The 18,526-nt window shown below is 34.6% G+C and overlaps 1 protein-coding gene across 4 annotated transcripts in view; it reads left to right on the top strand.

Moving 5' to 3' along the window:
* ELAVL2 (ELAV like RNA binding protein 2) overlaps positions 1-18,526 on the top strand; it is a 178,668-nt gene that overhangs the window by 127,933 nt on the left and 32,209 nt on the right. For all 4 annotated transcript variants that reach the window (XM_051961673.1, XM_051961681.1, XM_051961689.1 and 1 more), the window contains exon 3: positions 3,312-3,415. In XM_051961673.1, coding sequence (XP_051817633.1) covers positions 3,312-3,415 — 104 coding nt within the window. The remainder of the gene's footprint in view (positions 1-3,311; positions 3,416-18,526) is intronic.

Here is an 18,526-nt window from a genome sequence, read left to right on the forward strand (position 1 = left end):
TTTTGCTTGGGGTAATCTCACCTCCAGTTTGTCTCCTGGTGGGCAAAGAGTAGAGAAACATGAAAAGTATGTTCAATGGTAGTAGTGATTATACGGAATGTGAACAGGTGAATGTTGATTTGTGTCTGATAATGTGATGAGGAATAAAAGACAAAAAAAATCAAATAGTCTTTGCCCTTAGGGAGCTTATATTCTATTAAGGGAGACAAGGTATGCATTTATAAATATACACATTGTATTTAAATTTAAATACAAGGGTAGGGAGGTCAAACAGTCTGCCCAAGATTAGGTAGGTATCATGTGGCTAGAGTTCAGCTCCCTTCCCCCTAATTCAAAATATAGAATTCTAACTGACTTAAAAATAATAAAAACCTACCAGAGAAAACATGATTTTTTTGTAATTGTATTGTTCTAATTCTATTAAGGAGGGCAGTGAATAGAGTGCTGGACTTACAATTAGTTGGGAAGACCCTGAGTTCAGTGTTCATCTCTGACAATTAATGTGTGTCCCCACTGGCAAATAAAATAACATCAGACTTTTTTTTCTGCTTTTGAACAATGGAGATAATCATGCCCAAAGTTCATTTCTAGGTTGTTGGAACTTTGCAAGAGATATTTGTTCCAAATTTTGAAAACCTTAAAGTGCTATATAAAAGTTAGAATCATTATTCAAGTTTTTAAAAGCGTTAATTATAAAACCCAATAGTGATCTGATCCATCTTATTCTCCTTAGGCTGGATTGTACCTAACCTGTCTCAAACACATGAGAATCTAATGCTCTTTTTACAGACCTCCTGAGAAGGGAACTACCACCTACTTTGGTACTCATTCTAGTGCTAAATAACTTTTATTATTAATTCAATTTGACCAACACTTAATTCATAATCTACTTTTCTGCTCAGAGGGACTAGGTAGACTTTGAGATCTCTAAAATATCTACCCTAATAATAATAATAGTAATAATATCAGAGCCACTAGGGTTTATCAACTTTGTCACCTTTTATTAGCAGTATGAATGTAAAGTGTGTGGTCAATCCTCTGTATTATTTAGTAGACTTTGTATCCCTAAGGACTGTCTTTAGGCTCCTTTTAAGTTTTTCTTATTCTAAGATTGACTGATTCTTAGATTTGTGAGTTGATGTTTAATGCAAAGTGCTCTGTTGGTGAATAATCAGTCTTACTGTATGCTAGCTTGGGCATATTAAAAGTTAATTAATTGAATTTAGATAAAAAGTATTTCACTGTTTTTACATACGCATATGCAGTGAATGTTGTGGGACCACTGACCTAGTCCCTAATGGATGAGTTGAAAGACCTTATTTCTGCATTTAGCCACTTCATCATTGATACTACTTAATTATCTTTTAATGAACTGGGATCAACCCTTCTTAGCTGTAGAGTTGGTACTGTTGCTTTGTGGTAGAATAATCATTGACCCTGAGCAGTTGCTTTCAGGAGCCTGGGAGAAAAGACATGAACTGCCAACATATGGAGTATAAAAATCGACCCCAGTTTTGAGGAAGATTTTTTTTTTAATCTTAAAAGATCAACTTTTGTGAACTGCAATACATGGTATCCTGAAATAAGATTCTTTTTGCTGACTCATAAATTTCCTATGACGCTTGAGAATAGTAGATGCTATAATATTTCAATGGTTGCTAAAGGTCTGTCTTTGCCATTGCCATAAATGTTATATGGTTCTTTCACCTGATTGGTATTAATGTGCAGTAGGATCAGAAAGAAGTCCCTAGAAAGATAGGAACTCACTAATAAAGAAGGAATAAAATAAATCTGAAAGCTTCTCCTGCTGTGTAGAATTTGTGAGTGCAATAAGAAGGTCATTAGTAAATGAAATTTGTCTATTTTTGGTTACAATGAGTATTTGAATCATTTGACTTACAAGGATAGTTAAGTCAGAGTAATATATTTTCATTCTTGTCTTTCCCCATAGAATTTTATTGTTATTTACTTGTTTGGTTAATAGTTTGAATATTGCATATTGAGGGTGAATAAGCTTATTTTATGTCATTTTTGTATTAGAATAATATTTAAAATGATTTTTTTTTCTAATGGAATCAGCCACACAGTTTTAAGAACTACTTTTGTTGATTATGTTCTGAGTTAGCATTATCTTCATTTTAGGGTTAAAAAAAAAAAGGTAACTTAAAAGTTTGCCAAGAAAAAATTACAGCTTCTTTTAGAGGAACATCTCCCCAAAGAGAATAACTTTTTAATTTTATGTATTTCTCATTTACATTTGTTGTAAATATCATTTTTGTCATTTTTCTATCCCTTTAGAATAAAGGGATATTATTGTGTCATCCCATTGATACATTGTAACCCATTCTTGATGCTTTTTGTCATTTCAAGAGTAAAGATCTTAATTTAGGTTTGCCTAGAATCACTCAGATTTTCTTGCTATTTTTTTTTAAAGCTTTTTTGGGCTATTCTTCCACCTCCTTCAGATTAATAAATTTTAGTAGCATCTTCACAAAGCTTTGGAAAGGATTCCTTATATTGAGGCTTCTTTTCCTTGATAATACTAAGCATTCAATTCTCTTTTCCCTATCCCGACAATAGACCTTGAACTTGCCTAATATAAAATCTTGTGAAAGCTAAATCATCTGTTGTGTCCCACATCCTTTAAAGAAACTTGAGAAAAATTCCATCTCACTTATATGTAGAGTGCACTAAACATGTCTTGCTGCTTAAGAAAACATTAGAATGCAATATGAACGATAATGGCCTGATTTAATTTGTTTCCATATCCACAGTGCCCAGCTCAGTGATTTAATAGATGAATGGTTGTATAACTTGTTAATCTTATATAAAGTGAAATTGAGTGGCCTAAGAGTCAGAGAACCTGTTTTAAAATCCTGGCTCCAAGACTTATTACCTATATGACCATAGACAAGACATTTAACCCTTTAGGGTCTTTGTAAAAATGAGGGAGTTGGACTAAGTGACCTTAAAAGTCCCTTTAAGCTCCAGATCTCTGGTCCTAGAAACAGATTGTTTATCAATCTACATTTTTTTCCTCTTCTGGTACTTGGTGTCACCCATTCCCTGTCATTCTCTTTCTCTATCTTTTTGTCCGTCTCTCTTTTTCTTTTACCTTAACTCATATGACAGAAGCTGAAAAGCTTTGGAACATCATCATTATTTCAGTAGTTAATTCAGAGGGATTTATTTTTGATATAGATGGATTGGTGCTAGTGTCCAATAAGCAAGATTATACACCAAACTTTGACTTAATGCCTGGCAGCTCTATGAAACTAATGCATGTCTTCTTTTTCCCCTCCCTTTATTAGGGCAGAGCTTGGGGTATGGCTTTGTGAACTACATTGACCCTAAGGATGCAGAAAAAGCTATCAACACGCTGAATGGATTGAGACTTCAAACCAAAACAATAAAAGTATGTTTGTCTTTTTGATTTTATAGCTTCTTGGAGCTTTATAGGTTGTTGCTGGGCTTATTTGTTTGCTTAGTTTTGTTTTAATACTTAAAAATAACTCAAAACAACCTGATTGGTGTTCAGAGGTTAGGAGAGGTAGGAAGTTGTTTATAATTGATCTGATCTCCTTTACCTAACAGAGGCGTGACTGTTAAGGTTGCTTTAGCAAGTGCCATAATAAACTGTTTTGAAGTGGGAATGATAAACTAAATTCATAAATGCTACTTTGACCTTTATTAATGAATGGTAATAGAGATTTGCTTAAAGTAAACACTCTAGAGAAGCTTAAGTATAGCTCTTTTCTTATACTTATTTGTTTGATAACTTAAAAAAAAAAACCTTTTTTTGCTTTTGCAAGTTTAATTCAATTTGAGATAAGTGAATTTTGAGGTTTTCCCGCCCTTTTGTTGGTAACTTTGGGATAGCTTGTGGGCTAGATCAGCTTATTCTTAGTGATGCGGTCAGGGAACCAAAATGTTATAACTTGCAAACAAATATCCATGGCCTCAAAGCCTCCAAGAATTCAAGGGGTTTGCTTGAAATCTTAGAAAGAGAGGATCTCATGGAAAGATTCAGGCTTCAACTGAAAATTGACCACTTTGGTAGAGAAGAGAAATGTATATTGTACCAGGGAATTTATCCATAATTATTTTGACTTAAAAAATTAAGAAACCTATTACGTGTTTGACACACTTTTAAGTTTGGACTAGCTTCTCTTACTCATATTCACGTGTGTATTCTGTGATATTATATAAAAGTTCAGCATGTATAATAGCACATCTCTTACTAGGCACCCACCCAGTCATAGAGACACATGTACACACATTCATACACAAACACAACCCTTTGCTGAAAGGCATAATGTTTCTATATATGTGGCTTCTTTCTTTGGTTCCATCATTGCTTTCTGAAAACTTGTTATTGTAGTTTGCTCCCTGTACTCTTGAGTAAATGAGTGGAATGAAGTAGATAAAAGTGGAGTATACCCCTTTATCTTATATCATTTCCAAGAAAATCATCTTGTTTAGTTAACTTTTCCAGATGGTGTGACTTACTCTCTAGATGATCTGACTGCAAAGTTGGGGGTGGGGGGGAGAGAACAAATAAAGGAGTGTTGAAGGAGTACTCCAAATAAAGAGTTCAGAGGGCACTCTTGGGAGGAGGGGAAAAAAAAATATATATATATATATAATTAACAAGAGAGAAGCTATTGCTTTGAGGTACTTTCCAGTGTCTATGACTGTAAGTTTTATTCCCACTTGGACTCAAGGGGAAAACAGGTAGAAAAAAGGATTAGGACAAAGGACAGTAATGACTAGTGCTTTTTACATTCTGACATGTTACTACTGATGAGGTGTGAGAATTGAGGGAAAGAGACCCCCCTAACAACAATGAGATCCCCTTGGCCTGTGGCAGGCTTTGCGAAAGAATTTGCAAACTCCAGTGAATACAGGCATGAGGTTTGTGGCAGAGAAGGGGTTTTATTTGCACTAAGAAGCCAGCTTGCTAGGAAGACAAGACTTCATAGTGGGCAAGGAATATAGCAAAGGTGGGTTACACTGAGAAGAAAATATCTTCAGCAGTGGGCATAATCCTGTTAGGACTTCTGCAAAGATAAGTTTGACTAATCCTTGATTATATTGGGTATACCTTGTCCTGGGGGGCTGGGGAACAGTTTGAGCCACTCAGAAGATTATTGACTATGAGATCTCCAATTGAATGAGATCACTTAACTGGGAATTTGAGCCACTGGGAGTCATTCTAGGGACTAAGATTCAGTTCAATAGAGGATAAAAAATTTCCCTGGCTAAGATCTCCAATTGAATGAGATTACTTATCTGGTGTTTCCCTTGTGGACAGAAGAGTGTTCCTCTCTCAGGAGAGAGCTTGAGACTCTGAATCACCCTTCTCTCACAATTAAAAGGGAACACAGTTTCAGGGCCTCCCCCAATGGATAAAGGAGACACAATTTACATCATTACTTCCTTTTTAATTTTCTGAGACAAAGAAGAAAGTAACCACAAGCTGCTTTTGCTCTCTCTACCATCCATTCAATTCTTGCAAAAATATCAGATAACAGCTGTTATCTCAATTTTGGCCAAATTTCTTTGGGAGGAAAAGCACAACCACTTTCCAATCTTGTATGATATTTTATTTTATTTTTTTTTCAAATTTTTTGTTTCAGTTAGAGATAACTTGTGTTTTCCCCTCCTTTAAAATTATATATTGAGCCAGATTTTCTTCATTCAGTGCCCAGGCTTTTTCTCCATTCTAAGTACTTTTTGGAAGCTATATTGTCTTTGAGATCCCTTCCATAATTTTTTTCTTCCCTTCCCTCCAGTCCATCTGGTTTATTGTAATTAGACTAATCTTCCTAAAACATCACTTTCATTATGCTACTTGTTTAATCAAAAATCTGTAATATTTCCATAGTGCTTACCATATTGTCTAAGCTTTTAGCTTCATATACTTCTTCCCTTACCATTCTTTACTTCCCCTTCTTCCCTAATATCTCTTTATTGTATATTCAATCTAATTTTCTAATAGTCTTAAAATGCTAGCATTTTGCTGCAGTTAAAATTGTGTCTTCACAATCTTCTGGCCATACCACATTAATTCTTGCCTCTGTGATCATGCTGTGCTTGCTGTCTAGAATGCCCTTCCCATTCTTCTTCATTAATCTGATTTTTTTTTCCATACTGAGGGGGCCAGCTCAAATCTCATTTCTTCCTTTAAGCCTTCCTCTATCACTTCAGCTTGTCTTTGTGTCTTTCTAAAATCTGATAGTATTTTTAGTTTGTGCCATGCAGTTTAATGAATAATTAATTACATAATGTTTGGTTCTCTTAACTGTTATTAACCTGAATACAGTCTATGGTCCTATTGGATTATAAACTTCTCAAAGTTAAGACTATATCTTTGCTGTTTTTTAGCATAGTGTTCTGGGCACAGATTAACCTACTTATTGTAAATACAGGAAAAATGTATTTATCTGACATTCTATCACCTGTAACTTCCTTGACTAGAGTTTATATATATTTACATATAGTATTTTGATTTATGTTCATCATGATGATCTGATTTTAAAATTCGGAAAAGCTTTCTACATCATTAGGCAAATTTAGCTTTGATAATTGGTAATCCATATATATATATATGTATGTGTGTGTGTGTGTGTGTGTATATATATATATATATATATATATATAGCTTTTCATTGAGATATTTGGTTTACCAATATTTTCTATTTTCTTTAGAAAATAGAATTTACAGGAATATTATAATCTGTAAATTTCAAAAGGGACTTTACAACCTAATATACAAAATATGTTACTCTGTGATAAGTTGCAGAGCAGGTGCTAATAATTAGTGCAGGTAGAGTACAGAATTTATCAGAAGTGAAATTCCTATGCCAGTGAAATCTCAACCACAAGTCTGTTCTCATGCCTATAAGCCTTCTTTCCTTTAAAAAAAAAAAGTGTCTTAGAAATCAGAGGACATTTGAAATTTTGTTGCTGTTTGGTGACATTTGGTGATTTAATTGTGAATCTGCCCTCTTGATCTTACAAATGATGAAAACCCAGGCAAGTTTTGTCTGTGCTATAGATGCATAGATAATAAATAGCTATTTAGCAAGCAATAAATATGTTATAATCAAAGTATAGTCTCTTGCAGGTATCGAGTGGAAAGTTAAAAAACCTGGAGAGCTAAGATAATTTTCTTTATTTTTTAAAACATAGATTCCTAAAGGTCACTGATTCTTGATCCTTCTGAACATTCCCCACCCCCACCCCACAATGATTGAGCCTGCCAGTTAGAGATGTGGGTTTGGGTGTATAAGGCATGTTTATTTCTATTTTCCCTTATAGTTTTATATTCAAAATTGTACATCTGATTTACGATAGAGATATATGTTAGAGAAAATGGACACATGGAACCTATTTTATATTTGAGACAGCCTAGTATTATTATTTTAAAAATATTTTCTATTTTGGGGATAATTTCACTAGACCATATTTATGTCTGAGATATTTCATGTGGAAGCCTCTAATAATTTGGGAATGTTTGCATTTTGTGAATCAGTCTTGTTCCATGAACCTGCCTTTCCTTTAATCTCTCCTCTCAGACATTCGGATTCATAATTATATTTAACTCTTCTTTATCAATATCCAGTCATATGCTTTGTATCTCTGAAGTTTGCCTCTTGTTAAACCTACTCTAGTGGAGGCCCTTATCACCTCTTGCTTAATCTAATATAAAAGTTTCCTAATTGGTCTTTGTACTTTCAGAACCTCCCCTCTGAGATCTGTCTTTTATATAAATGTCAAAATTCTTTTCCTAAGGAACAGGCCTAACCATTCCATTTTCTGCTCACAAACCATGCAGAGAAATAACTTGTCATTAAATTTCACCACAGCCTGGTTCTTACCTACCTTTCCAGTTTATTTTAATTCCTTAGATTAAATCCCCCGGATTGAAGGTGAAGGCAGCCATTTTTTGTTTCAACTCTAACTACTGAATATGTGTTGCCACAGGCATACTGAGATCTGGGAAAGGCCTTAGCTTAAAAAGAGCAAAGTTTTCCTCTGCATCCAGGGATAGTTGTGCTGTTTTAGGACTCTGGAGGAGAGAATGAGTCAGATGACTTCGCACAGCCCTGCCTCACTTAAATCCAGTTCACTTACAAGTGAAGACATGATCTTCCTGATGTTATTGATTCTCTTCAAAAACGAAGGCCAAGCAATAATAATAATATTCCTTTCATAAACTTTTTTTTTAAAGCTAAATGAGTTCTACTAGGTAATTATTTTCTAAACTTAGCATTTGATTCTCCTCTGGGCATTATACAAGATGTCAAGGATCTATGATTCTAATGGGAGAAAAAAAAGGCATGGAGGAGTTGTAATAAGGAAAGGGCAATGTGAGTGGAGTTGCAAGTAGCAATTCTTTTGCCCCATCCAGCAATGAAGACTTATAAGGAAATTGCTGTAGAGCAGGGGGATTAAAGTAAAGCAGAATTGTGGCTTTCCTGAAAGAGTAGTCAGGAATTGGCAGTCTCTAATCAGCCCTGGAAGGAAGAAGTTTCTCCAGGTTGCAGGAGATTTAGGATTGTCCAGGAGGAGGCATTTCTGGAGCAGCAATTCTGGATTTTCTGGAGCTTTCAAAGAATTTTCTTTCTTCATTCCTCTTTATTAACTTAATAAGTTAATGAACAAAATCTGTCAGCCTTGAAGAAATCACCTGTTTCGGCAAACTGGCTTTTTAAATTGCAGTTATTTAGAAATTGGGTTGTCTGTGGAAATTGGGTTTATTTGTGAGGGATGTCATAATTAATTTATAATACTTGATATATATATATCCTTGATGATAATCATCTGGTGGTAGAATTAATACAGTAAAGTCTTCTTAATTTGGAATGGTTTTAATAACTAAGATTTAGTTTTAATATTTTTGCCACTTTTTAATTTTTTTAGGCAAATACTTTAAATATCCAAATTGGTTTATCAACTCTTTTTAAATGGAATAAGCATTCCATAGTGGTAACAGAATTTCATTCTAGATACTCCTTAGGTTGCTTTTCTCCTATAGCATTTTAATCTACAGCATCTTCTCTGTCCTTTCTTTGAACTCACTGAATCCTGCTTTTCCAAAATCTAGGCTGCATGTGAGACTATGCCAAGCATTCCTCTCTGCTATCCCAGACTCCACAAAGGAAGATTCACTTCTTAGAAAAGATCATAGATTTCTCTTTTAACTGATAGTTTAGAGAATATTTGTTTCTCTTTTGACATCTTCCATTTTAAAGAATGAAATATAAATTAAGCCAATCAAGATTTACCTGTTGTTTTATCGTAGATAGCTCTAATAGATATCTGGTACCTTGAATTCTTTCATTACTGCAATTGTAATGCCAGAGAAACTGAGGCAAGATAGAGATTAGAAAGTATTTAATAATTTATTTAAAAAGGAGAGATTTATTGGGATCAAATGGATCCATGGCTTAGTCCCAGAGCTAAATGAGACTATTATCTCCAAAAATCCAGCAATGTGAGTTCTCAAAGACAGATATACACTTGGCTCAGACACAGAGGGTAAACTGAGGCAGGGGAGGAGTCAGGGTGCTGAAAGCAAGAACGGGACTCTGACGGGGTGGGGTGAGCCACTGGAGAAGGGGGATGACATAATGGAGGGAGGCACCTGGAGATGCAGAGAGGCATCTTGATAAGACGGTATCTGATATTCTGGTAGCTTGGGATGGGGAGAGGCATTCTAATGTTCTAAAATATAAGATCTTTTATCCTTATCCAGTATTCTGATTAAGAGGGAGGGGTAGTTTTGCATGATTGAGCAGAACAATTATAAACTGAGACAGAACAATTAGGGAAACTGAGTCAGGACAATAAAAGAGAACTGTGGCATAACACAATATCATGCTTCTGTCCCAAGTTTGTGATCGTTCCTGAACCAACCATTTCTCTTAATGATTCTCTCCCTGTATTTTTCTGTGTATGTGTTGTCTTTCTGTGTCTCTGCCTCTTGCCTTGTTTGTCAATATCTCCTGCCTCATTTTCTCTCTAGTCTTCTCCTCCAGAAATGATTCTCCCCTCTAACAGAGTAGGCCTGTGTCATAAAGATCTTTTAAGTAATAAATGTATGTTGCTCTTTTAATTAAGAGAAATACATGTTTCCACTTCTTTTAACTGAGAATCTCCAGTCGTGGAGGAAACTAAATCTTAGTTCTAATAGCTCTTTTTTTCCTGCTCCTTTATCTCTTGTACCTCACTTCCTCAGGGCTGAGCTGTTCCTGCTTATTATCATCATAATTAGATCATCTGATAAATTCATTGTAATATAGCTGAATGATTATATAGCTGAATAGCTGGAGTCAAAAAGGGTCTCGCTTCAAATCACAGCTTGTACCTTGGTATCGGTGTGACTTTGGGCAAGGCCCAGCCTCTTCTCTAAGATGAGGAGGGTTGTCTTGGAGGATCTAAGGCCCCTTCCAGCTTTGTCCTTTGAGAGGAAGTCTTATTTTGTTGTACTAATGAAATAATTGGGAAATTAATATTCTAATTGGAGTTTCTCTGGGCTCTTCTAGTTCTAATTCATTCTAACAGGCCTTCTGAAGGCAGTAAATAGTTATTGGTCTTTCTACATCTTTTGTAAATTAAATTTCAAATGTAGAAAACTGTGCAGGTGTAAAATCTCTCTAGAGTCATTTGGAGGGGAAAAAAACACAATGTAGTACAATTTCTTCCAGAACTTATATTCTAAAAATATTACAAGAAAAACTCTTTTCACTTGAAGGCTTTTTGACCCTTGACTGTAGGAAGGACAGACACACACACACACACACACACACACACACACACACACACACACACACGACAGAATCTAAGACGATACAAAAATTTGTTGGAAAAGTTATCAAGTCAAATTTGAGGATACAAAAAATTTGCATTACTATTTGGAAATATTCAGAGATTAGCATTTTTTTCTCCCCTCCCAATCCAGGGTTTTGAAAACTATTTAGAAGAATTAATTAGTTTTGCATTTAAGAACAATAATGCTTCCCCAAAAGGGGGGAGGGATTGTAACATTAAAGGAAAAGAAGAAAAGAGAAAGAAGACTATTGAAAGTAACAAGTAGAAGGACAAATGAGATAGAAAAGAAAAATATCTTTTGTTATCTGTGAAGTTGACATTCATCCACAATAACAGGAAATTAAATGTAGCAGTTAGCTATTAAATGCCTACTAGGTAAATAAGGATAAGCATATCTTATGGATAGCCCTTGCTCATCTTGGGCTACCTTGGACATTTAGTAGTTGAATAATAACCCTGTACAAGTCTCTTAACACCCCCCCACACACACATATTCACACATATGGTATCTCCCTCCCTAGTACATAACTTTTCTATATCAGGAGATATCACTTGAGATTCCTTATACTGATTGAAGCACAAGTTCTTTGGGTTATTATTTGTTTGCAGTGATAGTTCCTTTTTGCATGGATATTGTACATTTTTAAGGGTATGGGATGGTTAGCCAGATCTGAATGGCTCTTAAAAGTGTCTACTTAAGATGGTATTTTAGGAAAAGCCATATTAAATTTGTAGTTAGGAACTGGGGTTCAAAATCACTTCCCTCTGAGTCTGTTACCTTCTTTAACACTAATAAATGCATAAAAAGAAAGGCCAGCTTAACTAAAAATTGTCACATATCTATGTATATACTTACTCAAGCAAATATATGTAGGAGGATGCCATGAGGTAAATGGCAGCAGCAGCATGGTGTAGAGAAATAAAGTGACTTCTGAGTCACAAGATTGGTGAACAAGTACTGACTGGTTTATGTTGGCTCTGTGATCTTAGGCAAGTTCCTCAACTTCTCAATATTTGAGACATCTGATGATGCAGGTGTGGTCCCTTTAAGAATTGATTATTTCTTTCTTTCTGATTCCTAACTCCTCCTAGTTGATCAATCCAGGATCTTTTGATTCACAAATCCTGGTCCCTTTGAATTCCAATAGAAGATCTGGGCCTGTCCCAGCCCCACCTGGATCTGAGCCAACTTGGGACTCCACCCATAGGCCCCTATAGCTAAATCTCTCATTATAAAAGAGCCAAGCTGGGACTTTCTCTTTGCAGAAGTTCCAAACATGCCAGCCTTACACCTGGCATGCCAGGACCTCTGTCCACTGGAACCCTGTTTCTGGTGCCCTTCTCATCTTTACCTTCACCTATTTACTTAACTATACTTTAACCTTACTTCCAAACCCCATAATAAACCTCTTTTATCAATCTAGCTTTTCGGGCCAATAAATTCCTTTATTAGGGACTCATGCTGCTTCTAGACCTTATTTAACTCTGTATCCTTGTTGAACGCATTGGGGTTGCAGGGGAGGTCCATTTGACTCCCTGTACCCCGAACCTGCCACTAGACCTCAATTAAACCCTAATTTCATTTAGGTACCCCATATCTAGACCTCATTATTTGGTTCTCTTAAGTTGTAGAGGAGGTACAAATTATGGACTATGAGGTTTTTGAAACCTAGAGATTAGAAAGAACTTGTACAAAAATCACATATATATGTATGTATGTATGTATGTATATATATGTATGTATGTTACAGGATACAGAGTTAAATAAAGTCTAGAAGCAGCGTGAGTCCCTAATAAAGGAATATACATATATATATATATATGAAGATTCTGTGACAGAGGCCAAAGCTTGTAGAAGTCTTCTATTTTCACCCATAGAACAGTAGAAGCTTAATATTTTGATTAAGTTGAAATTCAGAGAACTATATTAAAATTAAATTCTGAATACTCAAATTATTTTGCACATATTTGGTTGAGAAAGTACTTGGATCCCTCAAGAAATAATGAGATAATATTTGTAAAGCACTTCACAGAGTACCTGTTACGTACTCTGTTACGTAGTAGAGTCTTGTTCATGTCCTTTACCCTCCTTACCTCTTTATGAATATTAAATATATTTCAGAAGATTTAAATTCATTCCCTTCATTTTGTTTTAAACAAAACAAAATCTGTGATTGTATTTTAAATTTGTAGTTGTTACAAATGTATAACAAATGTACACCTCCCCTCCCCAACATCTTCTGGTTTATTTCAGCCATCTAGATAAATAAGAATGTATTGTGTATTGTAAGAACTTTTTGATTACTATATTCCAAATACATTTACAAAAGATTTTTCTATACACATAGTACTCTTTTAAAAAGCCAGCAATATCCAGGCTTAATTCAAACTTGGTGTTCCCTTAATGCAGTTTTTGTGTCATAGGTGAAGCAATGAAGTGACTTCAGTCAAATTACTTTGAATGTACATGTCCAACTTAAACATTTGTAAAATTGTATTATTAGTAAATCTCTATTAGTTTGCAGGTATTTCATAATAGTGATCCTTTCCATTAATTAGTGTCTATAGGAAACAGTGAGATATGTATCCATTGTGTAAAAACGTCTTTAACTAGCAGTGAAGGTCAGGAAGGTGGGACAACTTTTCCCCGGCCTCTCATTTTTGTACTTTGTTCTTGTGGCATTAAAGAACATTGATCTAGCAAGTAGCAAAAAGGGATCCTATTTGGAGGTTTAATTAAAGCAAGTGTGTTTTTTTGATGCTATCAATCAGTAGAAATTGAGGGAAAGGGCATGGTGCCAGACCATTTAGTGCTCTTGACAGGGTTATTAAATACTTCAAGACTGAATTCTCAAGATAAAGTAAAGTGCTTCAGCAAAACTAAAGCACTAGCAAGGTTTGTCTTAGAACAAAGGTAAAAATGGTTTTCTCTTTTCCCATGTGGTTATATAAATTATAAGTATATGATATTTTAGCTGTGCTGTAGTTAAAGTTGTCAGTATTTTCATTATAAACTGCTTCTTATATATAATATTTTTCTACTTTTCAAAAGTCTTTAGGATAACAGTAATTATTTTTGTTAGTTTTGTTTGGAGGGGTAAGGATTTAAGTTTGAGTGTTTTGTCATATTTGGAAGGAGAAGATTGTTTTTGAAAGCACTCTTAAAAGATTTTTGCCAATTATTTCATAGAAACATATATCATCATGTTATCTTATTCTGTCTGGTTGAGTTGAGAGGGAAAAATTGATGATTGAGACAGAAAATGGTAAAAAACATTTAGGATTTTCTTTCTTTGCAATAAAAGGGTTAAATGTGAATTTTATAATTGGCAGATCCCTATCTAAATTTTACTTGAAAGTTGTATTATTGTTAGAATTAAGGTCTTTTTTCCTTATAACTTTTTTTCTTTAATTTATAAAAATTACAAGGGAGAAGGACAGCACAAACTACTATAAGGCATGCCAGAGACAAAGCCACTATAATTTTAAATCATTGTAAGAATTGGATTGATAATTGAGAATATATATATAAAAATTCTCCATTTTTATCCCAGACTCAGCATAGTTACTTTATTTCCAAAACAATTAAAGATATAGATTGAGAACTAAATAGAAATTCCCACCTCTGACTTTCAAGGAAGTATATGGCATTTAGTGATTCTAGGATCTGTTCTCTGTTGATTTGGAAAATTTGATATTTTAGAACTCTACCAGAGTCAAATCGATTCTTATCAAAAGCATTACAGCCTGATGTGTGATGGTCTGCCTATAAGACAAATAAAGGTATAGGACCTTTAAGTTGGAAAGGGAAAAGTTAGAAGTCTCAAAGTTTTAGAGCTAATCTCATTCCCTTATTTTACAAAGAGGATATCTGTTCTCATTCTCTCCCTCCCTTCACACCTCTGATGCTATGCAATTACCTACTGAAGAACTGGTAGATGAATAGAAATCTACTGACATCTAGTCTGCTTTTTGTTTGTTTAACTCTACCCCAATTCAAGTCTCCCTTCTTAAAGCTGAGTCTGGATGAGGAATGTTTTAGGCCCTTGTCTGCCACACTGGCCAAGGTTAAGATTATGTCAGTAGTAATAGCTGGCATTTATATAGTACTTTAGGGTTTGAAAAACACTTTACAAATGATGTTTTTTTTTTTTTTTTTTTTTTTTAATCTTCACAGTAGTCCTGAGAGGCAGGTGGTGTTATTTTGTAGACAAAGGCCCTGAATCAGAAAAGTTAAGTGACTTGTTCAGGGTCACACATTTAATGTACTTGAGGCTGGTTTTGGACTGTTGTTTGTTGTGTATTTCTATCTAGCTGCCTCTAATCATCCTTAACCATTAAAGACCTGGAATAGATCCTAGGCCATCTAATTCCAACATCCTCCTCTCCCCTTATAAATTAAAGGGACAGAATTTGAGTATAGGTTGTTGAACTCTAGAATCAAGTCCCTGTCCTTTTTCTAAATATCAGTATTTCATCACATGTCATGTAGACATATTCTCACAATGTATTAATAAGCTGTGGAAGATTTTGTAGAAGAAGAAAACAACCTAAGTTTATATTTTAGAAATATCTGTCAGACGTTGTCATCTCTGTGGAAAGAGTTCCTTCACCTGCTGACTAAAAAAAAGATCTTCTCCCAAACAGTTCAACTTATATTTTATAGTAATTGTGAAACAAAATGAAGATGTTCTGTCAGCCATAGTTAAAGAAAAATATCTGTTTAAGTTAATGGTTTTCATAATTAGTAAGAGAGAAGAACATTAGAAGACTATAGCCTTGGTTAAGAAGTCTTTATAAAATCAACTATTCCACCTCTCAGGAGTTCTTAGCCTGTTTTGGGGGAGGAGGCGTCACAACCCTCTGGGAATCTGTAAAAACAAAATATTCATAAAATAAAATATATAACACTGAAATATAATAATCTATATCTTTCTCCATATCTATATCCATCTCTACATCAGTGTTAACTGTATAATAGATTCACTAACTCTGGATTAAAAACTTCTGCTCTGATAACCTCTTTTTTCAGTTTGGTAAAATGATAAACAGAAACTTAGTCTTTTCCTCAAATAGTTGGTAAAATGTCTTCACTCTTAGTTTGCTCACCAAATCTCCTATGAACATCTAGCTACTGGCTCTGCATTCTTAGGAGAATTGAGTGTATTTTCTATTTTGATTAAATATTTTGGTAGAGACCTAAGACTTCAGCAAATAACGTCAGTTCTTACATTTTGGTAGCAACTTAAAATAAAAACAATCCCTACAAATCACATGATGACTTAGAAAATCAAGTTAATTTTATTCATGTGGCAGTATTTTTGTTTGTTTTGTTAAACATTTCCCAATTACTTTTTAATTTGGTGTGGGACCTTCTGGGGACTAAGGGACTAGACATCCTTGAGTTTGAAACCTATGCTGAAGGTTATTTACCAAAGTCCATTAGTCTTGGAATTAATAGTAGGAATAATGGTGGTGGTGATGGTTTTGATCATGGTCTCGTGAATTCACTTGTGTAGAAGATTCTAGAAACTCTCCATTGGTTTTAGTATATGTCAAAGGTCATCCTCATTGCTAAACACAGGCCAAGTACACTGGACTGCTTATCATGGAGTAAGATAATGAAATAACATTATTAAATTATGATTTTTATAATTAATAAAGAGAAGAACATTAGAAGAATATAGCCTTGGTTAAGAAGTCTTCCTGAAATTAATGTCAGTGTTCCATCCAGACCCCTGGCCTTGCTTCTATCCTGACCTTTGCTATCACTGAGAGAGAGAAATCTTTGAAGAGATGTGACCTGGCAACTAACTTCTTAGAAGCCATCTCTTCTAAAAATTCTGAAAAGAAAGTATTTAACACTGATGTCCTTAGTTACAATGTAAAATGGCTCAATAGAAAAAATGAATATTGTTTTATCAATGCAAGTGATATTGAAGAAGTTGTATTACCATTTGCTTTGCTACTGTACCCCAAAGATCACTGGGCTTTTTTTTTTCCAATCTAAGTGACAGCTAAGATCTCTCTTTGTATTGTCTGCTCCTATTAGAGTGTAAATTCTTTGGGAGACAAAAACTATCTTGGTTTTCTCTGTTTGTATTCTCAGGACCTAGCACAATGCTTTACACATGATAAGTGCTTAATAAATGCTCATTCATTCATTCCTTATTCTTGAGACTAGCTTTCAAATAGAAAGCTAAACTATACTTTGATTAGCTTTCTTAAGAAGTATGCTTGCTAAGGATTTTTTAAAAGTGGTTAACTGGTAGAAAGTATTTAAGCATTTAATCAACATATAATATACTGAGGGCTTTTTTTTTTTTTTTTTTTTTTAATTTACCTCTGCTGGCCACTCTCTTCTCCCTCTTCCCCTCTCCCACCTTTTCTCCCTCTTCCATCCTCTCCCCTCCTTCTCCCTCTCTCCATCTGTTCTCCACTTTCCTCTTATTTTAAATCTGATTTGATTTGAATTCAAGCCATCTTGATTAAGAGATCAACCTACTATCCATTGTGTCTCTTAGGCCTCTTGTCCTCTTAATAATTTGGCATGTCAAACTGGAGAGGTAAGAGTGTTGGGATTCATTGTTCAGGAGATGATAAGTGAAGGCATGGAAATGGAAGAAATCTTAATGTAAAAAGAAAAAAAAAGAGCCAAGATAGATATCTTCATTGAAGAGAGAATGAGGAAGAACTAGCAAAGGTGGTGAGATCAAGGAGGAATAATTAGATGCCAGAGCAAAACAGAATATGGAGTGGTTAGTAATGTCTTAATGCAGATGAATGGATAAAAATGAAGATGGAGAAAAGACCTGCAGATTTGGCAACCATAGGCTCATTAGAGTCATTGAAAATGTCGTTTGAGTAGAATATTGGAGAAAAAGACCATGTTGCTAGGAATTTAGTAGTAAATGGGGGCTGAGGAGTAGAGGCAGTGAATAGAGAATAGTGGTTTTATAGGTTATTTTTTTAGGGGAAGGAGAGACTTTAAATATTTTAGGTCTTAACATATTTTTTGTTACATAATCTCAATATCATCAGTATTGATTGAATTTGGTTTTTAAGTTGAATCACTATTATATAGAGCATTGATGAGTGGGTTTCTTTTTAGGGGAAGGAGAGACTTTAAATATTTTAGGTCTTAACATATTTTTTGTTACATAATCTCAATATCATCAGTACTGATTGAATTTGGTTTTTAAGTTGAATCACTATTATATAGAGCATTGATGAGTGGGTTTCTTTAGATTGAGTATGATTTTAAGTGAGTGCATTGATACTGAAATTATAAAATGGTTATAAGAATTTGTGCATGAGAACCAGGAGATCATTATACACTTCGACAACGATATTGTATGAGGACATATTTTGATGGAAGTGGATTTCTTTGACAAAGAGACCTGAGTTTCAATTGATAAATGACGGACAAAAGCAGCTACACCCAAAGAAAGAACACTGGGAAACGAATGTGAACTATCTGCATTTTTGTTTTTCTTCCCGGGTTATTTATACCTTCTGAATCCAATTCTCCCTATGCAACAAGAGAACTGTTCGGTTCTGCAAACATATATTGTATCTAGAATATACTGCAACATATCCAACATATAAAGGACTGCTTGCCATCTAGGGGAGGGGGTGGAGGGAGGGAGGGAAAAAAAAATCGGAACAGAAACGAGTGTCAATATAA

Source organism: Antechinus flavipes, chromosome 1 (assembly GCF_016432865.1).
Source record: "Antechinus flavipes isolate AdamAnt ecotype Samford, QLD, Australia chromosome 1, AdamAnt_v2, whole genome shotgun sequence".
Taxonomy (NCBI): domain Eukaryota; kingdom Metazoa; phylum Chordata; class Mammalia; order Dasyuromorphia; family Dasyuridae; genus Antechinus; species Antechinus flavipes.